Raw genomic sequence first — 18,493 nt, 5'->3', positions numbered from 1 at the left:
TGCTGGTGGTTTCAAACCACCGACCTTTCGGTTAGCAGCCAAGCACTTACTGACTGCATCACCAGGGCTCCTTCCTTCATGTATACATAGAATGTATTTAGATTTAAACCCAGTACCCATTTCCAAACTCCTCCTTTCTCCATTTCCACCAGAGGCTGGAAAAACGAAATCACACTCCTACAGCTTTCCTTCAAGGTTAGGGGTGGCCATGGGAAACAGTGTGGACCAATAAGACAGGTGGTAGTCTGCTGTGCTGCAAGGCTTCCAGGAAGGCTTGTGCTTTCCTGGAAAAATAAAGAGAGATGCTGATGTCAACCCATCCCATTTCTTGGTGCCTGGGCAATGCCTACAACTAGGGTACCAATCTTGCCACCATGAAGGACAGGCTAAGAAAATTACAAAACCAATAGCCCTGACATCGTTGGGCTGCTAAATCAATGTCAAAGAGATACCTACCTCCAAACTTCAGCAGATACAAAAACTAATGGGAGAAAAATAAATCACCCTTAGTGTAAGCCATTGCTGATTAGGCTTTCTGTTACAAAGAAAAGCATTCCTAACTAAATATACTGGGTAAACCAAAAACCAAACCCGCTGCCATCCAGTCAATTTCAACTCACAGTGGCCTTATAGGACACAGTACAACTGCCAGACAGGGTTTCCAAGGAGGGGCTAGTGAATTCAAACTGCCAACCTTTTGGTTAAACAGCAGCAGAGCTCTTAACCATTGCATCATCAGGGTTCTAAAAATATGCTGGGTATGTCATTTAGTAATAAACATCATTAATAATGATCTAATATTCTACTGATGCTACTTTATAATAAACAACTAGTCTTTTCCAGCTCCCTTTAGAGTACTTTCATATACTCTAATTCAGTCAATAGAACGTGTTACAAGAGGTGGCCAACGTGGCACTACAGATGGAAGCATTACATTGTCCCTCCATAGTAAAGACCCAAAAAACTAATTAAAACAGAGACAAACATCAATCCTTGAACCCCAAACATCAAAGGAAGAGATAAAGAACTCAGGAAAGCACCTAACAGAATAAGAAACTGACAGAGAAAAGAGAGCAAGGGGAGATACGTTTGAAGGACTTCTATCAGCTAACACAGCACGGATTCGCCATCTTGGATGCCTGCCAGAGATCAGCAGACAGGGAATACGAGAAAGCAGCTTCCAGAAGCTCCCAGGAGGAGAGAGAGCACCCAGTAACCAGTGATATACCCCTTCCCACTCCCCACCCATCCTTTTCTCCCCTGCTGCTCGGCCTCCTCTGCTTCCTGCCAGCTGCAGTTTCTTGGCCAAGAGGCACTTGCTTCAGCCCCCTGCCGCTTGGACTAGCCCCACTCACAATGGCTGGCTCCCGGAATGCCATTTGTTTGTTGCTAGCATTGCTTTTTTCCACTTCTTTTGGTTTCTTCAGTGCCTCTCACTACTTCCCCCTACCTTCACTTTTTTTTCTCTCAAACACCTAGCTCCGTGTGCCATCTTTGCTTCTTCTTGAAAGGCTATGAAGAACTGCTCGACAGTGAACAGCTTCCCGGGCCCACGCCACCACACTGGTGGGATCCCCGGGACTTTTTTTTTTTTTTCTTCCTTTGTTTTGGTTTGTTTGTTAGCTTTTTCTTTCAATGCTTGGGAGCCCCTTCTACCTGGGCTGTCCTGTGTGGCTTCGGAGCCACTTCCCTGGTCTGCAAAGTCGCACCAATGAGATCCCTGGGGCGTTTCTTTTTTTTTCTTTTTTCCTTTTTGTCTTTGTTCATTTCTCAGCTTCTCATCTCTCTTTACTTCTTTTCCTGTCTCCTGAATACCTGGTGCTGTATGACATCTCTGCCCCTTCTACCCAGGCTGTACTGCGTGGCCTAGTAGCCACTGCCCTGGTCTTCACAGCCACACAAGTGGGATCCCTGGAGGCTTTTCTTTTTTCCTAATTTATCTTTTTTTTTTTTTTTCTCCATTTTGTTTTTCTCCATTTCTTGGTTTCTCGCCTCTCCATTCCAACGGCAAGCTCCCTTACCACTTTTTTTGTTTTTGGCTCCTGTTTCCTCTCTCGCCTCTTTCCCATGCCCATCTTAGCTCCACACATCACAACCTCCCGGGCATACCTGCCTACCTGCAATGTGCACTAAACATCACACACCTGAGCAGCACAGTCACGACCTACCAGAACCTGCCCTGCACTGATTCCTGGCCCACCCTGTTGGTCCTAGTACTTTCCACAAACAACCTATCCCAGCCTTTCCACTTCAGCTGGATTTGCCCTGCTGCACCACAGCTGAGCAACTGGCCCTGCCCATTGGACAAGGAGGTGAAAAGTATTGTGCCCACAGACGAGCAAACAACAAACACAGAGCCTGCCTGCTCAGACATAACCAAATAAAACAAAAAAGTAAGAAAAAAACAAAGAAATCTACGATCAGTAAATGAAGAAAATAACTACTGAATATCTCTAAGGCAGCAGACAATATCAAAACATATAGAAAAAAAAAAAAAAACAGGACTGGATGGTTCCAGCAGGCATCCAAAATAAAACAGGTGACTTCCCACCAGAGAAAAATGCACTAGAACTACCTGACAGGGAATTCAAATTTCTGATGTTCTGAGCTATCCAAGGGATAAAGCAAAAAGCAGACAAAAACGAGGAAAAACAGACAAATTCATGGAAAATACAGACAAAAACGAATGGAAGAATTCAGGAAAATAATAGAGGGACAAAATGACAAAATAAATTCACAACTACAAATCATATAAAAACAACAATTAGAGACCCAAAAGATAAACAACAAGGTTTCAGAAAGGGGTAGTGTCATAGGAGGGCTGAGGAGCAGGTTTGAAACTATGGAAGACAGGATCAGTGAAGTCGAAGACAAACACTTGGATACAACCCTGTTTGAGGAAAAATCAGAAACAAGAATGAAGAAAAATGAAGAAACCCTGAGAATTCTGTGGGATACAATCAAAAGCAAAAATTTGTGAGTGATCAGAGTTCCAGAACAGAGTAGGAAAATGGAAAACACAGAGAGGATCACTGAAGAAATGCTGACAGAAAACTTCCTTAATAACAAGAAAGATGAAAAGCTGACCACCCAAGAAGTTCAACGAACCCCATACAGTACAGACTCCAAAAGAAAATCACCAAGGTACATTATATCATAATCACACTCACTAAAATCAAAGGCAAAGAAAAATCCCGAGAGCAGCTCAAGAAAAACAGTAAGTCACACACAGAGGGGAAACAATAAGGCTAAGTTCTGATTATTCGGCAGAAACCATGCAGGCAAGAAGGCAATGGGATGACATATATAAAACCTTGGAAAAAATTGCCAACCAAGAATAATATACCATGAAAAACTCTCATTCAAATACAATACTGAAATTAGGACATTTCCAGATAAACAGAAATTAAGGGAATACGTAAAAACCAAATTTAAAAGAATTATTAAGCAGAGTCCTTCGGTCTGACAGCAAACAACATCAGACCACAGCCTCAATCTAGGACGCAAGATTGTACCAGCCAGATACTAACCTAGGAAATGAACTCTCAAAGACTATGCAAAACCAAAAGAATTACAATAGGAAACCAGAGAAGTTAATCTGTAAATGACAACAACGTCAGAACAATAAAAGAGAGAATAAACGGTATAGGTATAGAATTTCCCAATGGAGAGGAAGGCAAGGCGATAATAATAAACTGGTTCAAACCTTGGAAGATAAGGGTAAATTTCAAGGTAACCACAAAGAATGTTAACAAACCTTATCATCAAAATAAAGAAGAAAAACAAAGCCTCAGTAAAAACAAAATCTACAAAAACAAAGGAAATGAAAAAAAATCACAAATGAAAGGGATTCGGCGCAGGACAGTAAGAGGAACAAAGAAAACGGCAGCATCACAAAAAAAGCACTACAAAATGACTGCCATAAATTCATACCTAGCAATAATTACACTGAATGTAAATGGCCTAAATGCACTCATAAAGAGACAGAGACCGACAGAATGGATTTAAAAAAAAAAAAAAAAAAAAACCAGGATCCATCGATATGCTGTCTACAAGAGGCACATCTTAGAAATAAAGACATAAATTTATTGAAGGATGGAAAAAAATATATCAAGCAAATAGCTACCAAAAAAGAGCAGGAGTGGCAATAGTAATCTCAGATAAAACAGACTCTAAAACAAAAATCCACCATAAAAGGCAAAGAAGGGTACTATATAATGATTAAAGGGATGATCCATCATGAAGATATAACCATAACAGACATCTATGCACCCAATGACAGGATTCCAAAATACATAAAGCAAACTCTAACAGCACTGAAAACAGACATTGACAGTTCCACAATAAAAGTAGGAAACTTCAACACACCACTCTCAGCAAAGTACAGAACATCTAGAAAGAAACTCAGCAAAGATAGAGAAGACCTAAAAGACATAATCGACCAACTTGACCTGACAGACTTTTATAAAACACTCCACCCAACAGCTACAAAGTACACATTCTTTTCCAGCATACATGGAACGTTCTTCAAAACAGACCACATCTTAGGCTACAGAGCAACCCTCAAAAAAATCCAAAACACTGCGATAATACAAACGATCTTCTGTGACCACAATGCACCAAGGTAGGAATTAACAACAGGAACAGCAAAGAAAAAAAAATCAATTACATAGAAACTGAATAACATCCTGCTTAAAAACCACTGGGTAATAGACGGAATCATAAAATTTCTAAAACCAAATGAGAATGAAACCACATCATATCAAAACCTTTGGGACACAGCAAAAGCAGTCCTTAGAGGTCAATTTCTAGCAATACATTCACATATCAAAAAAAAATGGACATAATAAAAACATTAGCTAAACAACTCAAACAAACAGAAAGAGAAGAGCAAAAAAGCCCATAGCCCTCAGAAGAAAGGAAATAATAAAGATCAGAACAGAAATAAATGAAATAGAGAATAGAAAAACAATGGAAATAATCAACAAAACCAAAAGTTGGTTCTTTGAAAGGATCAACAAAATTGACAAACCACTGGCCAAACTGACAAAAGAAAAACAGGACAGAACGCAAATAACCCAAATAAGAAATGAAATCGGGGACATTACAACAGACCCAACGGAAATAAAAAGGATCATAACAGAGTATTATGAAAAACTATAAAAAAAAAAAACTATACTCCAACAAATTTGAAACCTAGAGGAAATGAACAAATTTCTAGAAAAACACTACCTACCCAAACTAACGCAAAATGATGTTGAAAATCTGAACAGACCCATAGCAAGAAAAGAGACTGAAAAGATAATTTTAAAAACTCCCAACAAAAAAAAAGCCCTGGCCCAGATGGTGTCACTGGAGAATTCTACCAAGCATTCAGAAAAGAGCCTGCCCCAATACTACTCAAATTATTTCAAAACATAGGAAAGGAAGCAACACTTCTGAATTCATTTTATGAAGCCAGTTTAACCCTGATACCAAAACCAGGCAGAGACACCACAAAAACAGAAAATTACAGACCAGTGTCTCTCATGAATATAGATGCAAAAATTCTCAACATAATTCTAGCCAATAGGATCCAGTATCATATCAAGAAAATAATACACTACGACCAAGCAGGATTCATACCAGGTATGCAGGGATGGTTCAACATTAGAAAATCAATCAATATAATTTAACACATAAATAAAAGGAAAGAATAGAATCACATGACCGTGTCGATCGATGCAGAAAAGACATTCGACAAAGTCCAACACCCATTCCTGATAAAAACTCTCAGTAAAATAGGTATAGTAGGGAAGTTTCTTAACATAATAAAGAACATCTATGCAAAACCAACGACCAACATCATTCTTAATGGAGAGAGGCTGGAAACGTTCCCCTTGAGAACAGGAACAAGCCCAGGGTGCCCTTTATCGCCACTCCTATTTAACACTGTGCTGGAAATTTTAGCTAGAGCAATAAGGCAAGAAACAGAAAGAAAGGACATCCAAATTGGTAATGAAGAAGTTAAACTGTCCCTATGTGCAGAAGATATGATACTATACCTAGAAAACCCAGCAGACTCCACAAGAAAACTACTGGAACTAATAGAAAAATTCAGCAGAGCAGCAGGATACGAGATAAACATAACGAAAATCAGTTGGATTCCTATACACCAATAAAGAAAATGAGGAAAAGGAAATCAGGAAACAATACCATTTATAATAGCCCCTAAAAAAAAAAAAAATACTTAGGAATAAATCTAACCAGGGATGTAAAAGACCTATACAGAGAAAACTACAGCACACTACTGCCAGCAACCGAAAGAGATCGACATAAACGGGAAAGCCTATGTTCATGCACAGGTAGACTCAACCATGGGAAAACGACAGTTCTACCCAAAGCAACTGACAAACACAGCGCAATCCCGATCCTACACCAACAATACTCTTTAAAGAGATGGAAAAACCAGTCACTAGCGTTGCATGGAAAGGGAAGAAGCCCCACATAAGTAAAGCACTATTGAAAAAGAAGAACGAAGTAGGAGAACTCGCACTACCTGACCTCAGAACCTACTATACAGCTACAGTAGTGAGAACACCCTGGTGCTCGTATGACGGCAGATACACTGACCAATGGAACAGACTTGAGAACCCAGATATAAGTCCATGAACCTATGGTCACCTGATCTTCAACAAGAGCCAAAGTCCATCGAATGGGGAAAAGACAGTCTTTCTAACAAATGGGGCTGGCAAAACTAGATGCCCATCTACAAAAAAGTGAAACAGGACCCATACCTCACACCATACACAAAAACTAATTCAAAATGGATCAAAGACCTAAATATAAAGCAAAAAACGGTAAAGTTCATAGAAGAAAAAATAGGATCAATGCTACAGGCCCTAATACACGGCATTAACAGGATACAAACCATAACGAACACACAAACTCTGGAAGATAGGCTAGATAACTGGGATCTTCTAAAAATGAAACACTTATGCTCATCAAAAGACTCCACCAAAAGAGTAAAAAGAGAACCTACAGAGTGGGGAAAAAAATTTGGCTATTACAAATCAGACAAAGGTCTGATCTCTAAAATTTACAAGAAAATCTAACACCTCTACAACAAAAAGACAAATAATCCATTTTAGAAGTGGGCAAAGGAAATGAACAGACACTTCACCAAACAAGACATTCAAAGGGCCAACAGACACATAAGGAAATGCTGGCAATCACTAGCCATTAGAGAAATGCAAATTAAAACCACAATAAGGTATCATTTCACCCGGGCATTACTGGCACGACTCAAAAAAACAGGAAATAACAAATGCTGAACAGGCTGTGGGGAGACTGGAACTCTTATGCACTGCTGGTGGGAATGCAAAATGATACAACCATTTTGGAAAATGATATGGCGCTTCCTTAGAAAGCTAGAAATAGAAATGATCCAGCAATCCGACTCCTAGGAATATGTCCCAGAGAAATAAGAGCCACCACATGAATAGACATATGCACACCCATGTTCACTGCAGCACTGTTCACAATAGCAAAAAGATGGAAACAACCTAGATGCCCATCAACAGATGAATGGATAAGCGAACTGTGGTACATACACACAACGGAGTATTTCGCAACGATAAAGAACAATGATGAACCTACGAAACATCTCGTAACATGGGTGAAACTGGAGGGCATTATGCTGAGTGAAATAAGTCAATCACAAAAAGACAAATATTATATGAGACTACTACTGTAAAAACTCACGAAAAGGTTTACACACAAAAAGAATCTTTGATGGTTATAAGAGGGGGAGGGGTGGGTATGGAAAAACATTAAATAGATAAGTGGTAACTTTGGTGAAGGGGAAGACCGTACACAATACTGGCAAAGCCAGCACAACTTGTCCAAGGCAAGGTCATGGAAGCGCCAAAGACACATCCAAACTCCCTGAGGGACCGAATTGCTGGGCTGAGGGCTGTGGGGACCATGATCTCAGGCAACATCTAGTTCAATTGGCATAACATAGTTTATAAAGAAAATGTTCTACATTCTACTTTGGTGAGTAATGTCTGGGGTCTTAAAAGCCTGTGAGCAACCATCTAAGATACAACACTGGTCTCTCCCCTTCGGGAACAAGGGAGAATGAAGAAAACTAAAGATACAAGGGAAAAATTAGTCCAAAGGGCTAATGGACCACATCTACAAACGGCCTCCACCAGACTGAGTCCAGTATAACTAGATGGTCCCAGGCTGCCACCACTGACTGCTCTGACAAGGATCACAATAGAGGGTCCTAGACAGAGCTGGATAAAAATGTAGAACAAAATTCTAACTCAAAAAAAAAAAGACCAGACTTACTGGCCTAACAGAGACTGGAGAAACCCCGAGAGGTATGGTGCCCAGACACCTTTTAGGTCAGTAATGAAGTCACTCCTGAAGTTCACCCTTCAGCCAAAGATTAGACAGGCCCATAAAACAAAAAGAGACTAAAGGGGCACACCAGCTCAGGGGCAAAGACTAGAAGACAGGAGGGGACAGGAAAGCTGGTAAAAGGGAAACCAATGTCAAGAAGGGAGAGTGTTGACATGTCGTAGGGTCATTAACCGACATCAAAAAGCAATATGTGTACTATTTAATGAGAAACTGGTTTGTTCTGTAAACCTTCATCTAAATCAAATAAAGTATCTGGGGAGCTTAAAAAAAAAAAAAATGTGTTACAAGATACATTCCCACATACCATTTCACTTAGCCTCTTAACCTCAATTCCTTTCACTCAGTCAACAAGGATTACTGAGTGCCTACTAATTGATGAGAATAAGGCGCCTTTGTGGCACAATAGTTAAGCATTCACTGCTAACCAAAAGGTCAGCAGTTCAAACCTACCCACCCATTCCGTGGGAGAAAGACCTGGCACTCTGTTTCTGTAAAGACTATAAAAAAGCCTAGGAAAATCCTGTGGGGCAGTTCTACTCTATCACATGGGGTTACTATGAATCAAAAATCCACTCAAAGGCACCTAACAACAGCAGCTATGTATCAGCATTCTTCCAGGTGCTAGGAAAACAGAGGTGACCAAGATTTAGACAAGGTCCCTGCTCCTATCTACCTTACTTCCTTGCAGGAAGCATATTTACAAAATGAGACAGATGGGTAATGATCCCTCCCAGCACCAACATTTTAGGAGGCAGTGAAGCTAGGTTCACATATTAATGTAGCCATCGGAGGAGAGGAAAAATAATAATAATACAAGGAGAGGGATCCAAATGATGAAACTCAGTGAGTCTAGGAATAAAAAAGTAACAAATACGAAGTTAGAGGTAAAATAATTACGAAATCTAGTAAGTAGAAAAAAAAAATATGCCATATACACCCTCAAGCTTCTCCACTCCCCCAAAGTAACTACAGCAAAGATAATCCTAAATCTGACTTCTGAGTGCCTGGGTGGCGCCAATGGCTAAGTACTAACTGAAAGGTTGGCGGTTCAAATCTACCAAAAGGCACCTCAGAAAAAAGGCCTGGTGATCTACTTCTGAAAGATCGAAAAGAAAAAAAAGCCCATTGCCATCAAGTGGATTCCTACTCATGGCGACTCCATGTGTTACAGAGTAGAACTGCTCCCTAGGGTTTTCTTGGCTGTAATCTGTATGGAAGCAGATCACCAGGCTTTCTTCTGTGGTGCTGCTGGGTGGATATGAATCATCAACCTTTAGGTTAGTAGTCAATCACAAACCGCTTGCACTACCCAGGGACCTTCCAAAAGATCACAGCCATTGAAAACCCTTAGGAGCCCAATTCTACTCTGACACCCACGGGGTCACCATGAGTTGACTGGCTGGGTGGTTGGTTGATTAGTTAGTTAAGTCTGACTTTAATGGTTGGGAGTTGGAGGGTATAATTAAGGCAGGTGTTAGAGACAGGGCTATTGATTTAACCTAAGCCAAGAAGAAAGGCTGCTATGCTAAAATCGGTTAAAAGAGTATAAAATTACAATTTTACGGAAACTGATTTGATATAGAGCAGTCTGTATTTTCTTCTAAGAAGTTTTATAATCTTTATTGCAATAAAATCTGTTCACGGTGAGCTATAGCCAGAAGCAAGTCATTGACTATAAATGCTTTACTTCTTCCTAACCCCACAGGAAAAATAGATCTAAATATTACAAATCACTTAAGCGGATTAAAATACACAGAATTCATTTGAGCCGAATATGTCTAAACATTTATTAAATTGTAGCTTACAGTAATATATTGACTTTTTACACACTACCTATGTAAGGCTCATTAGAAAGTCCTATTTTCAGGAATTTGTCACAAGTCAAAAAGATCCAAAACTTTCCAATTAATTTAGTGGATTTCACATATTTCCTTGGTGAGAATTATGGGAACCACAGTCGACGGATATACCACTGAATTCAATTTTTGTGCAGCTAACCAATGCAGAAAAATGCAGATACACACCGACAGAACACTTTAAGTTAATGCACCAACAAACTGTTCTCTAATAGCCTTTTTATATTTGATAGATAAAGGATTCCAGGTTAAATAATTTGAGAGTTTTTCTATACATTCAGAAGTGGAATTCAATATGTTAACTATTTCTAGATTACACTTAAAAAAAGACACAAGTCTCATCTAAGATTTATTCACTCTTTGGAAAAGCCATACTTTCCCCAATAAAAAATAGTCTAATTTTACCTAGGGATTGACTTTCTTTATATCTTTATCTACCATACTTCAAAGTCTTGTCTTATTGCAAACAGAGCAAAGACAAATATTAATTGAATTGGCTGTGCTAGGTATTCTGGGAAATCATGTTACTACCCAGAAAACATGAAGAGAGGTGGTCAGAATATTTTATAAACCATAATCATATACATAAGATCTATCCAAAAAGGCATAAAAAAGGCATTATAGTCAGAATTTTGTTCTAATAAAATCATTATTACAAAGAGGGTAATAATTATTCACCCTCTTAATATAAAAATTATTTCTACTCTATATCCTACCCTAGTAGGATGTGAATATAATAAACACAATTAAGCAAACAAAATTTGGCTTCAATACACTTTATAGAAATGTGGTGTTATATGGAATTACATACAGAATCGTTTAACAAAAAAATTTCAGTATTAAGTAGTCATCTCGACAGCACACAATAACAATAAATCTAACTATAATTTGAAATGCTTTTCAAATTTTCGTGTCTCATTTTTTTCCCCACTCCTCCCTTTATTCGTGAAGGTGGATGCTTTTCAATTAATTCTAGCCCTCAGATCTAACCTGTAAGATCATAGCCCAGTTTCGAAAATTTATTTGTGGGGCACGGGGTGGTGGCAGGTGGTTTACAGAGCATTAAGATGAAGAAAGGCAGGGATCCAGTTATACCAACAGCAGGACTTTCACACAGTATATACAGGCAACAGCTAGGCATCCTGTTATCTGCCCAGACTGCCCCTGAGGCAGACATAAAGATAAGAAGTAACTCCAGGAAGGAAGAAAAGGCATGGAAAAAAAAAAGTATATAATCTAAAGAGTTTCCTTAATTGACTAACGATGTGGAAGAGAGACCTGGGGATGTGGTACTAGCTGTCTCCATGGGTCTCAGCTTAAATACTACTCCACTCCTGAAAAATGGTCACTACCAAGAGCTGACCAAAATCAAACCAAACACATTGCCATCAATTTCAACTCATGGCGATCCCATGTGTTACTAAGTAGAACTATTCCACAGGGCTTTCTTGACTGTAATCTTCACGGCAGCAAATTATCAGGCCTCTCTTCAGTAGCACCATTGGGTGGGTCTCAATGCCAGCCTTTAGGTTAATGTTGAGAGCAAACTTTTTGCCAACCAGAGGCCTATCAGCTGACCGGCCATCCCTTTTTACACCTTCTCGTCCTAGTGGTCACCCCAAAGTACCAAAAGGCTGTCCATAAACTTTGAAAACAAACTCCTTGAATTAGCTAGTAAACTCACTAAAATTGCACAGGATCTGATCTTAATAAAAGAACTCCCCAACAACCTGCAGGCCAATCCCCCAAAGAAAGCACATACATAATAACCCAAGATTTCCAAAAAACAATATGATCGCAGCTATCATTTATAGAGCACTTTCTTTTTGCCAGGCCCGAAGTGCTTTATACACATTAACTCAATCAATATTCATAACAATTCTAGGGGAAGGTACATGATTATTCCCATTTTACAGATGAGGAAGTAACTTAGCCAAGGTCACACACCACCAAAGGGTGGAAATGGGATTTGACTTGAATTTAGCTGTCTGGCTCCAGATTCCACACCCTTAACCACCACTGCTGTTAAATGTATTTAAAAGCACGTAAAAATATATTGATAATAAAATAAGGAACTATTATATAATGCTATTTTTCTTTGGATAATTGCTATCTTTCTTTCTTCATGGCTTCAGAGCCTACAAAACTTTCCCCTTTAAATAACTAACCCCCACCTTAATTTATTTTGGTAAAACTTAATACAGCAAGAATTTCCATTGTATATTTTTTCTAATCAGTATACCCCTTCTGTAAACTGTAGAAATAAGGTTTTACTTTAAGAAGTTTTGAACACAACATAGCAATTTCCCTTTCCCACTGAGTTTGGGGAAAGTATATTATAAAGGATAACATTTTAAAGCCTTTAACACACTGAATAAGTGCTACAGAGTAAGTCTAAGAGCCAGACTATTAAATCATATCCCATTCCCTATATCCCAAATGGATCACTGATAAACGCTTTAAAGTCATCCCACAGGGTTCTGGCTCCAGGACCTCCCCCATACCTAAATCTGCAGATACTCAAGTCCCCTATATAAAATGGTATAGTATTTGCATACAACCTATGCACATCCTCCCGTACGCTTTAAATCGTTTCTAGACTACTTACAATATCTAATACAGTGTAAAGCTATGTAAATAGTTGTTATGCTGTATTGATTAGGGAATAATGACAAGAAAAAAAAATCTTTACATGTTCAGTACAGACGCAACCATCTTAGGCCTAACTACATAGTACATGTCAGCAAACACATGACTTTTTTTTTTTTCCTGAATATTTTCGATCCACACTAGGTTGAATTCCTGGACACAGAGCTTGCGGATACGGAGGGCCTAGTGCAGTTTGCTTTCTTAGCTTACAAAGTTAACTTGTATACAGATTGTCTTAAGACTTTGCAAAATATCATTTCTCTAAAATAAGGGTATATATTCCACCAAAAATACATAGAAAAAAAGCTAAGCTCTTTTTCTGTTGCTAAAAGATGAATGAGATTTCTCCAATAACCAATAAGACTAGAGCAGCTCGTCTAAAGAAAGGTTATGCTTGTTTTGTCCTGGGAATACAGAGATTTATACATCATTACTTTATCAACCGAAAAAAATCCCTTTAATATACACTTTTCTTCTCCAAAAAATCCATGCCAAAACAAAGTAAGTAGTCAAGGTAAATAAATACGCTTAGGCACAAAAACATTTTATTACTATTTACTTAAAATATAGATAGTAAATTTGAAGGAACGGTCAGATGAGTAGAAAGGACTCAAGAGAAAACACACTGGTCAAGGTGAAAGATAGAAAAATAATAAAGAATCAGTTAGCCTATCTTTCTCAAAATCCAAGAACTAAACAAAATAATAGAAAAGAAAACACCAATTGTGTTTCTTAGGAAAGGGGCCCAAGTTCAATGCATAAGCTTTTGAAAAATGTCATCAGGAAGCAAAGCAAACAAATAAAAACTAGGTGCAAAAGATTCAGTAATCCTCCCCTGAAGTCTTCTTAAAACCAAATTAACAGTTCAGCTTAGCTAGTAAAAAAAAAAAGTCTGCCTTGAGCATTATGCCCTTTTAAGAACTATTCATCTATATGTCATCAAACTGACAACAGCAACTCTAAAGATTAGATAGGAACTTTAGGGGGCAGTGAGTTTATGTTAATGGGGAAGAACAACTCGGAAAAGGAGGGTGAAAATGGTTGCACAACCTGAAGAATGCAATCAATGTCACTAAATTATACATGTAGAAACTGTTCAATTGGTATATGTTTTGCTGTGTATATTCTCAACAACAAAATAAATAAAATTATTAAAAAATTTTTTCAGTAGTCCACCTAGTATTGTTCTCCACTCTATTTCTCCACATTATCCACCTCAAATCAGAATGCAGCACTAAGAAGATAAAAAAGCGAATAGATAAAATTCTCCAACGTCTCATTAATAGCTCACAATTTTTATTTTTAAGAAAAACAATTTCACATATGTGAGTATAGAATCTTAGGAAATATAGCACCCATGAATACTTTCGGCGGGGGGAGGACCTTGAATATAAACATCTAGATAACCCACAAAAGAACGAAAATAATTGAGGAATGTACCAGTTCTTAAATGAAACATCTGAGAGTGAATATTGAGTCTATTTTTCAGTCTATTTTAATACGGAGCCAAGACTAAACAACAGAAAAGGGTATCTGTTACAATATAGAGTAAAACTGTCATAAACTCTTAAAAAATTCTTTTTAAAAACTCTTTAAAAATAGGAGTTGTAAAGCATTAGAGTTAGAGACATTAGATCTCATGTTTAACTTAATATAAATAAGGATGGTCATAGAAATATTTATAGATATATATACACATACATATACAGATAAGTATATATGCATATATTTCTTTGCTCTTTCAGTTGAGAGGGCCTAAAAGAAACAACACCCAGTAGCAATGAGCACACCCAGCAGCCAGACCTTGGTTTCTAGTACCACTCTTCAAAAGAAGGAACCAGGGCTCCTTGGAGAAATAGCTCATCCTAGAACTGGGGCATGGAATAGTATACAAGATTAACCTGGAGCATCCTGTAGTACCATAAGGTAAGGATGTGCTCAAAAACAAAAATACACTGACGAAACACAACGGCCAAATCAAAGAGCTCACAATGGCCACAGCTGGAACAATTTGAGCAACAAAACAAAGTAGTATTGGATTACAACTGAAAGTATTAAATAAACTTCCATAAGTTCATACAGATATAAAAAGACAGTTGAACAAATCAACAATGGAGAAGAGACAAATCTCCCATGCACAGTAATCCCAAATAAATCATGTAGATGCTCCACCCTTGGAAGAAGCACAATGAGAATGCTCCTGAGAAGCAAGGATGGCGAGACTGTGTCTTACATACATTGGACATGTTGTCAGGAGGAGTCAGTCCCTGGAGAAGGATATCATACTTGGTAAATTACAGGGTGAGTGAAAAAGAAGAAGACCCTCAACAAGACGGACTGACACAGTGGCTGCAACAATAGGCTCAAGCATAACAACGAATGTGAGCACGGCGCAGGACCAGGCAATGTTTCCTTCTGTGGTACATAGGATCGCTATGAGTCAGAACAACTTGATGGCAGATAACAACAACAACTCCACCCTAAAAAAGCAGGAGCATAACTCCCTACTTCTTAAACATGTGACTTCCTTCCAAAGAGGACAGTATGGAAAGTGAGGAAAATATATTAACTTTACAGTGGAGAAACCTGACAAATACTACTTCAACCAGATGATCAAGGTTTACATCAGTAGTCACAGATCATGTTGATGGTATGTACCCTTGATCTGTGATGGAAATGGCGCTGTGTTCTTCTCAAAACTCCAGTCTAATCATGAGAAAAACATCAGACAAATTCCAATAAAGGGGCACCCTACAATATACCTGACTAGTGTTGTTGCTATCAAGTTGATTACAACTCATGGTGATTCCACATGTACACGGTTAAAAGAAAGCAATCTACGGCAGAAAAATCTGGAAAAGTTCCAGAGAGGCTTGAAAGAGGAGGCCAGAAGTTAATGATGATAAAATAAAAAGGCATTCATCCTAGCATATACAATCAAACATATGAATAATCTGCATGAAAACATGGAATGCTGAATACAAATTTCTTTAGGTATAGTTAACGCACATATGGATTTTTAACTATGCTCTAAAATAAACCGTTATCGTTTCTATTTTAATGTACCACTGTCAAGGAAATTCCCAGGAAGTAAAGCAAAAGACCAACAGAAAACATGAGAAAAAGTTAAGAGGGATGATGGCCAGTTTACAAATAGAATATAATAGAATTACCAGCAAAAGAAAAGACAGAAATTTAGATGTGGGAATGAAAAACAAAGGAGGAGAAATTTCTAGGGTTAAGACGGACAGAATCCATAGTGTGCTCAGCATGATGAATAAAAAAAATCTACACCTAGAAATACCATTCTGTTATTTCAGATGACTGAGGCTAAAGATAAGTTCCTGTAAGTTTCTGAAAAAGGAAAAGTACAGAGAGAAGAAAATCAGGCTGCCATTAGATTGCCATCCATCTTGTCATCTATCAGACTGAATTCTAAAAGGAAAAAAATGCCTCAAAGCTCTGAGGGAAAATGATATTCAATGTAAAAATCCATATCCATTCTAACAACTATGAAACATTTTCAGGCACGCAAGAGCACAGAGAATTGACTACCACAGACCTTTTCTGAAAGAATTATTCAAGTCTTAATATTCTAAGCCAAAGTAGAATTTTGTTGTCCTATCTTCCTTCTCTTTATACTTTGTTAATTTGTGGGGGTTTTTTGTTTGTTTTTGTTTTGTTTTTATCATCTGGATAAGATTTATTCACAGAAGGAAGAAAGGGAAGGAGAGAAGATTGTGTGGGAGAGAAAAGCTTAGCCTGCAAATGCGTTACTGGTCCTATAATGAGTTTAGGAAGAGGTGGAGGAAGAAGGAGAGAACAGACAAAAACAGCCGCAGGTAACTGCAAAGTCAATGTGATTTTGTTTTTAAAAAAAAAGTGTTCCAAGAGCCCATAGGAAGGCAACGAAAGAATGATGGCGCACACACTTACTGCCACCACACATGCAGGTAGCGGTCTGCGATGGAAAAGCCAGTGTTTCCCTCACAGCCAGTAATTCTGTATAAGCCCATAAAGACAGTGCAAAACTATTTCACAACTCAGATAAAATCAAAGGCATGAGAAAGAATCAATTATAAATGTCTCATAATTTTCAGATTTATTTTATTAGTACAATATTGCCCCAAATCCAAAGATGCCTATGAAAGTCATTCTTATAAAGGTTTATGCCACATTGTAAAATGTAAAAGCACCTTTCCAACTCTCATCACACCAGGTGCAATAGAAAACCACAAACACCAGTAGTCTGACAGCTTTAGAAGCAAAATATATCATGCAAATCCTTTTGAATAACTTAATTATGTGTTATTCATTTTTATAACACATTATCCTTGCTAAGGGTAGATAAAGACACAAAACAAGCATTACTGTGTTCTTCTCTGATCTGGTTTCCCAAGGTGGCCCTAGATCCAATTGTTTGACTAAACCAGTGGTAAAGTACTTGACTGCAGGCAACTTCAGACATAGTCCCACTTATGCAATGCTCACAAACTAAAAAATAATTGGCTTCCTCTCTACTGGTATCAGTCATAGTTTTAACAGATGGTACCGTTAAATGAGAAAGGTATGGTACTGAATACAACAAATGACTAACCATATGTCAGCAATGAAATAGCCTTCTTGTCCAGGATATATCACACTGGATTTTATTTGTTTATTTTTTGAGAGAGAGAAACACAGTGCAATGCAATTACATAAACTGATATTAAGTCAGAATCAGATACAAACCAAAAAAATATTACATCTGCAGGAGTAGAATTTCGATTTCCTAAAATATACAAAATGACGATTTCACTCTTGCAATCAATCAATAAAAATTTATTTGTATTAGTTCAAGAACTTTCCCAACTTCAGACATAACTTGAAGTAATATCATTTATATGACAAACACTGCACTTTTCCTCCGAAAACTTTTATCTAAATGGTGATATCTTAAGAGTCTACTGTTTTCGTTATTAGTTACCATCAAGTCAGCTTGTACTCATGGTGACCTTACGTACAAGAGAACAAAACGTTGCCCAATCCTGCACCATCTTCATGATGACTGGTATGAAGTTACTGTGCCAATCCATCTCATTGAGAGTTTCCCTCATTTTCATTGACCCTCTATTTTATCAACCCATGATGTCCTTTTCTAGCAATTGGTCTAGAGTCTACTATACATATGTTAATATGTTAATATACATATGTTTCTGCAACAACATAAAACAGATGTAAAATATCCTAATCTGTTAATTTATCATTAAGAACTATCTCAGAATAACATTCTTTAAAATTCTTAATAATGGATCAGGTTTAAACAAACAACAACAAATACACACATACACAAGCATTGAGTATATTCAACTTTACACTTTTCTTACAACCCCTTCCATGAAAAAGTAAAGGGCAGAGTAACTGTAGCCACTGTTCCGTCTCTAGTAACTCTGCTTTCATCTGTTTTGTTCCTTTTTTTTTTTTTTTTTTTAAATTGTGCTTCAGGGTCAAGATTATTTTATCTGGAAAAAGTTCTTTGAATCTCCTTTCTAGTACTAACATTCTGTAGCTTTGTGACTTCAGGTGACATTTGATAC

General features: G+C 37.8%; 1 protein-coding gene across 5 annotated transcripts in view; it reads right to left on the bottom strand.

Annotated features, from left to right (window-relative positions):
• The window catches only part of CDKAL1 (CDK5 regulatory subunit associated protein 1 like 1), a 764,092-nt gene that overhangs the window by 658,780 nt on the left and 86,819 nt on the right, over positions 1-18,493 (bottom strand). Inside the window, exon 1 of one of the 5 annotated variants that reach the window (XM_023555762.2) lies at positions 117-604. The exons of the other annotated variants lie outside the window; for them this stretch is intronic. Coding sequence (XP_023411530.1) covers positions 117-120 — 4 coding nt within the window. The 5' untranslated portion in view covers positions 121-604. Of the gene's footprint in view, positions 1-116; positions 605-18,493 lie in introns of those variants that run through there. 5 annotated transcript variants of the gene reach the window in all.

The sequence above is a fragment of the Loxodonta africana genome, chromosome 1, assembly GCF_030014295.1.
Source record: "Loxodonta africana isolate mLoxAfr1 chromosome 1, mLoxAfr1.hap2, whole genome shotgun sequence".
NCBI classification, from domain to species: domain Eukaryota; kingdom Metazoa; phylum Chordata; class Mammalia; order Proboscidea; family Elephantidae; genus Loxodonta; species Loxodonta africana.
This window is presented reverse-complemented; position numbering and strand designations above follow the sequence as displayed.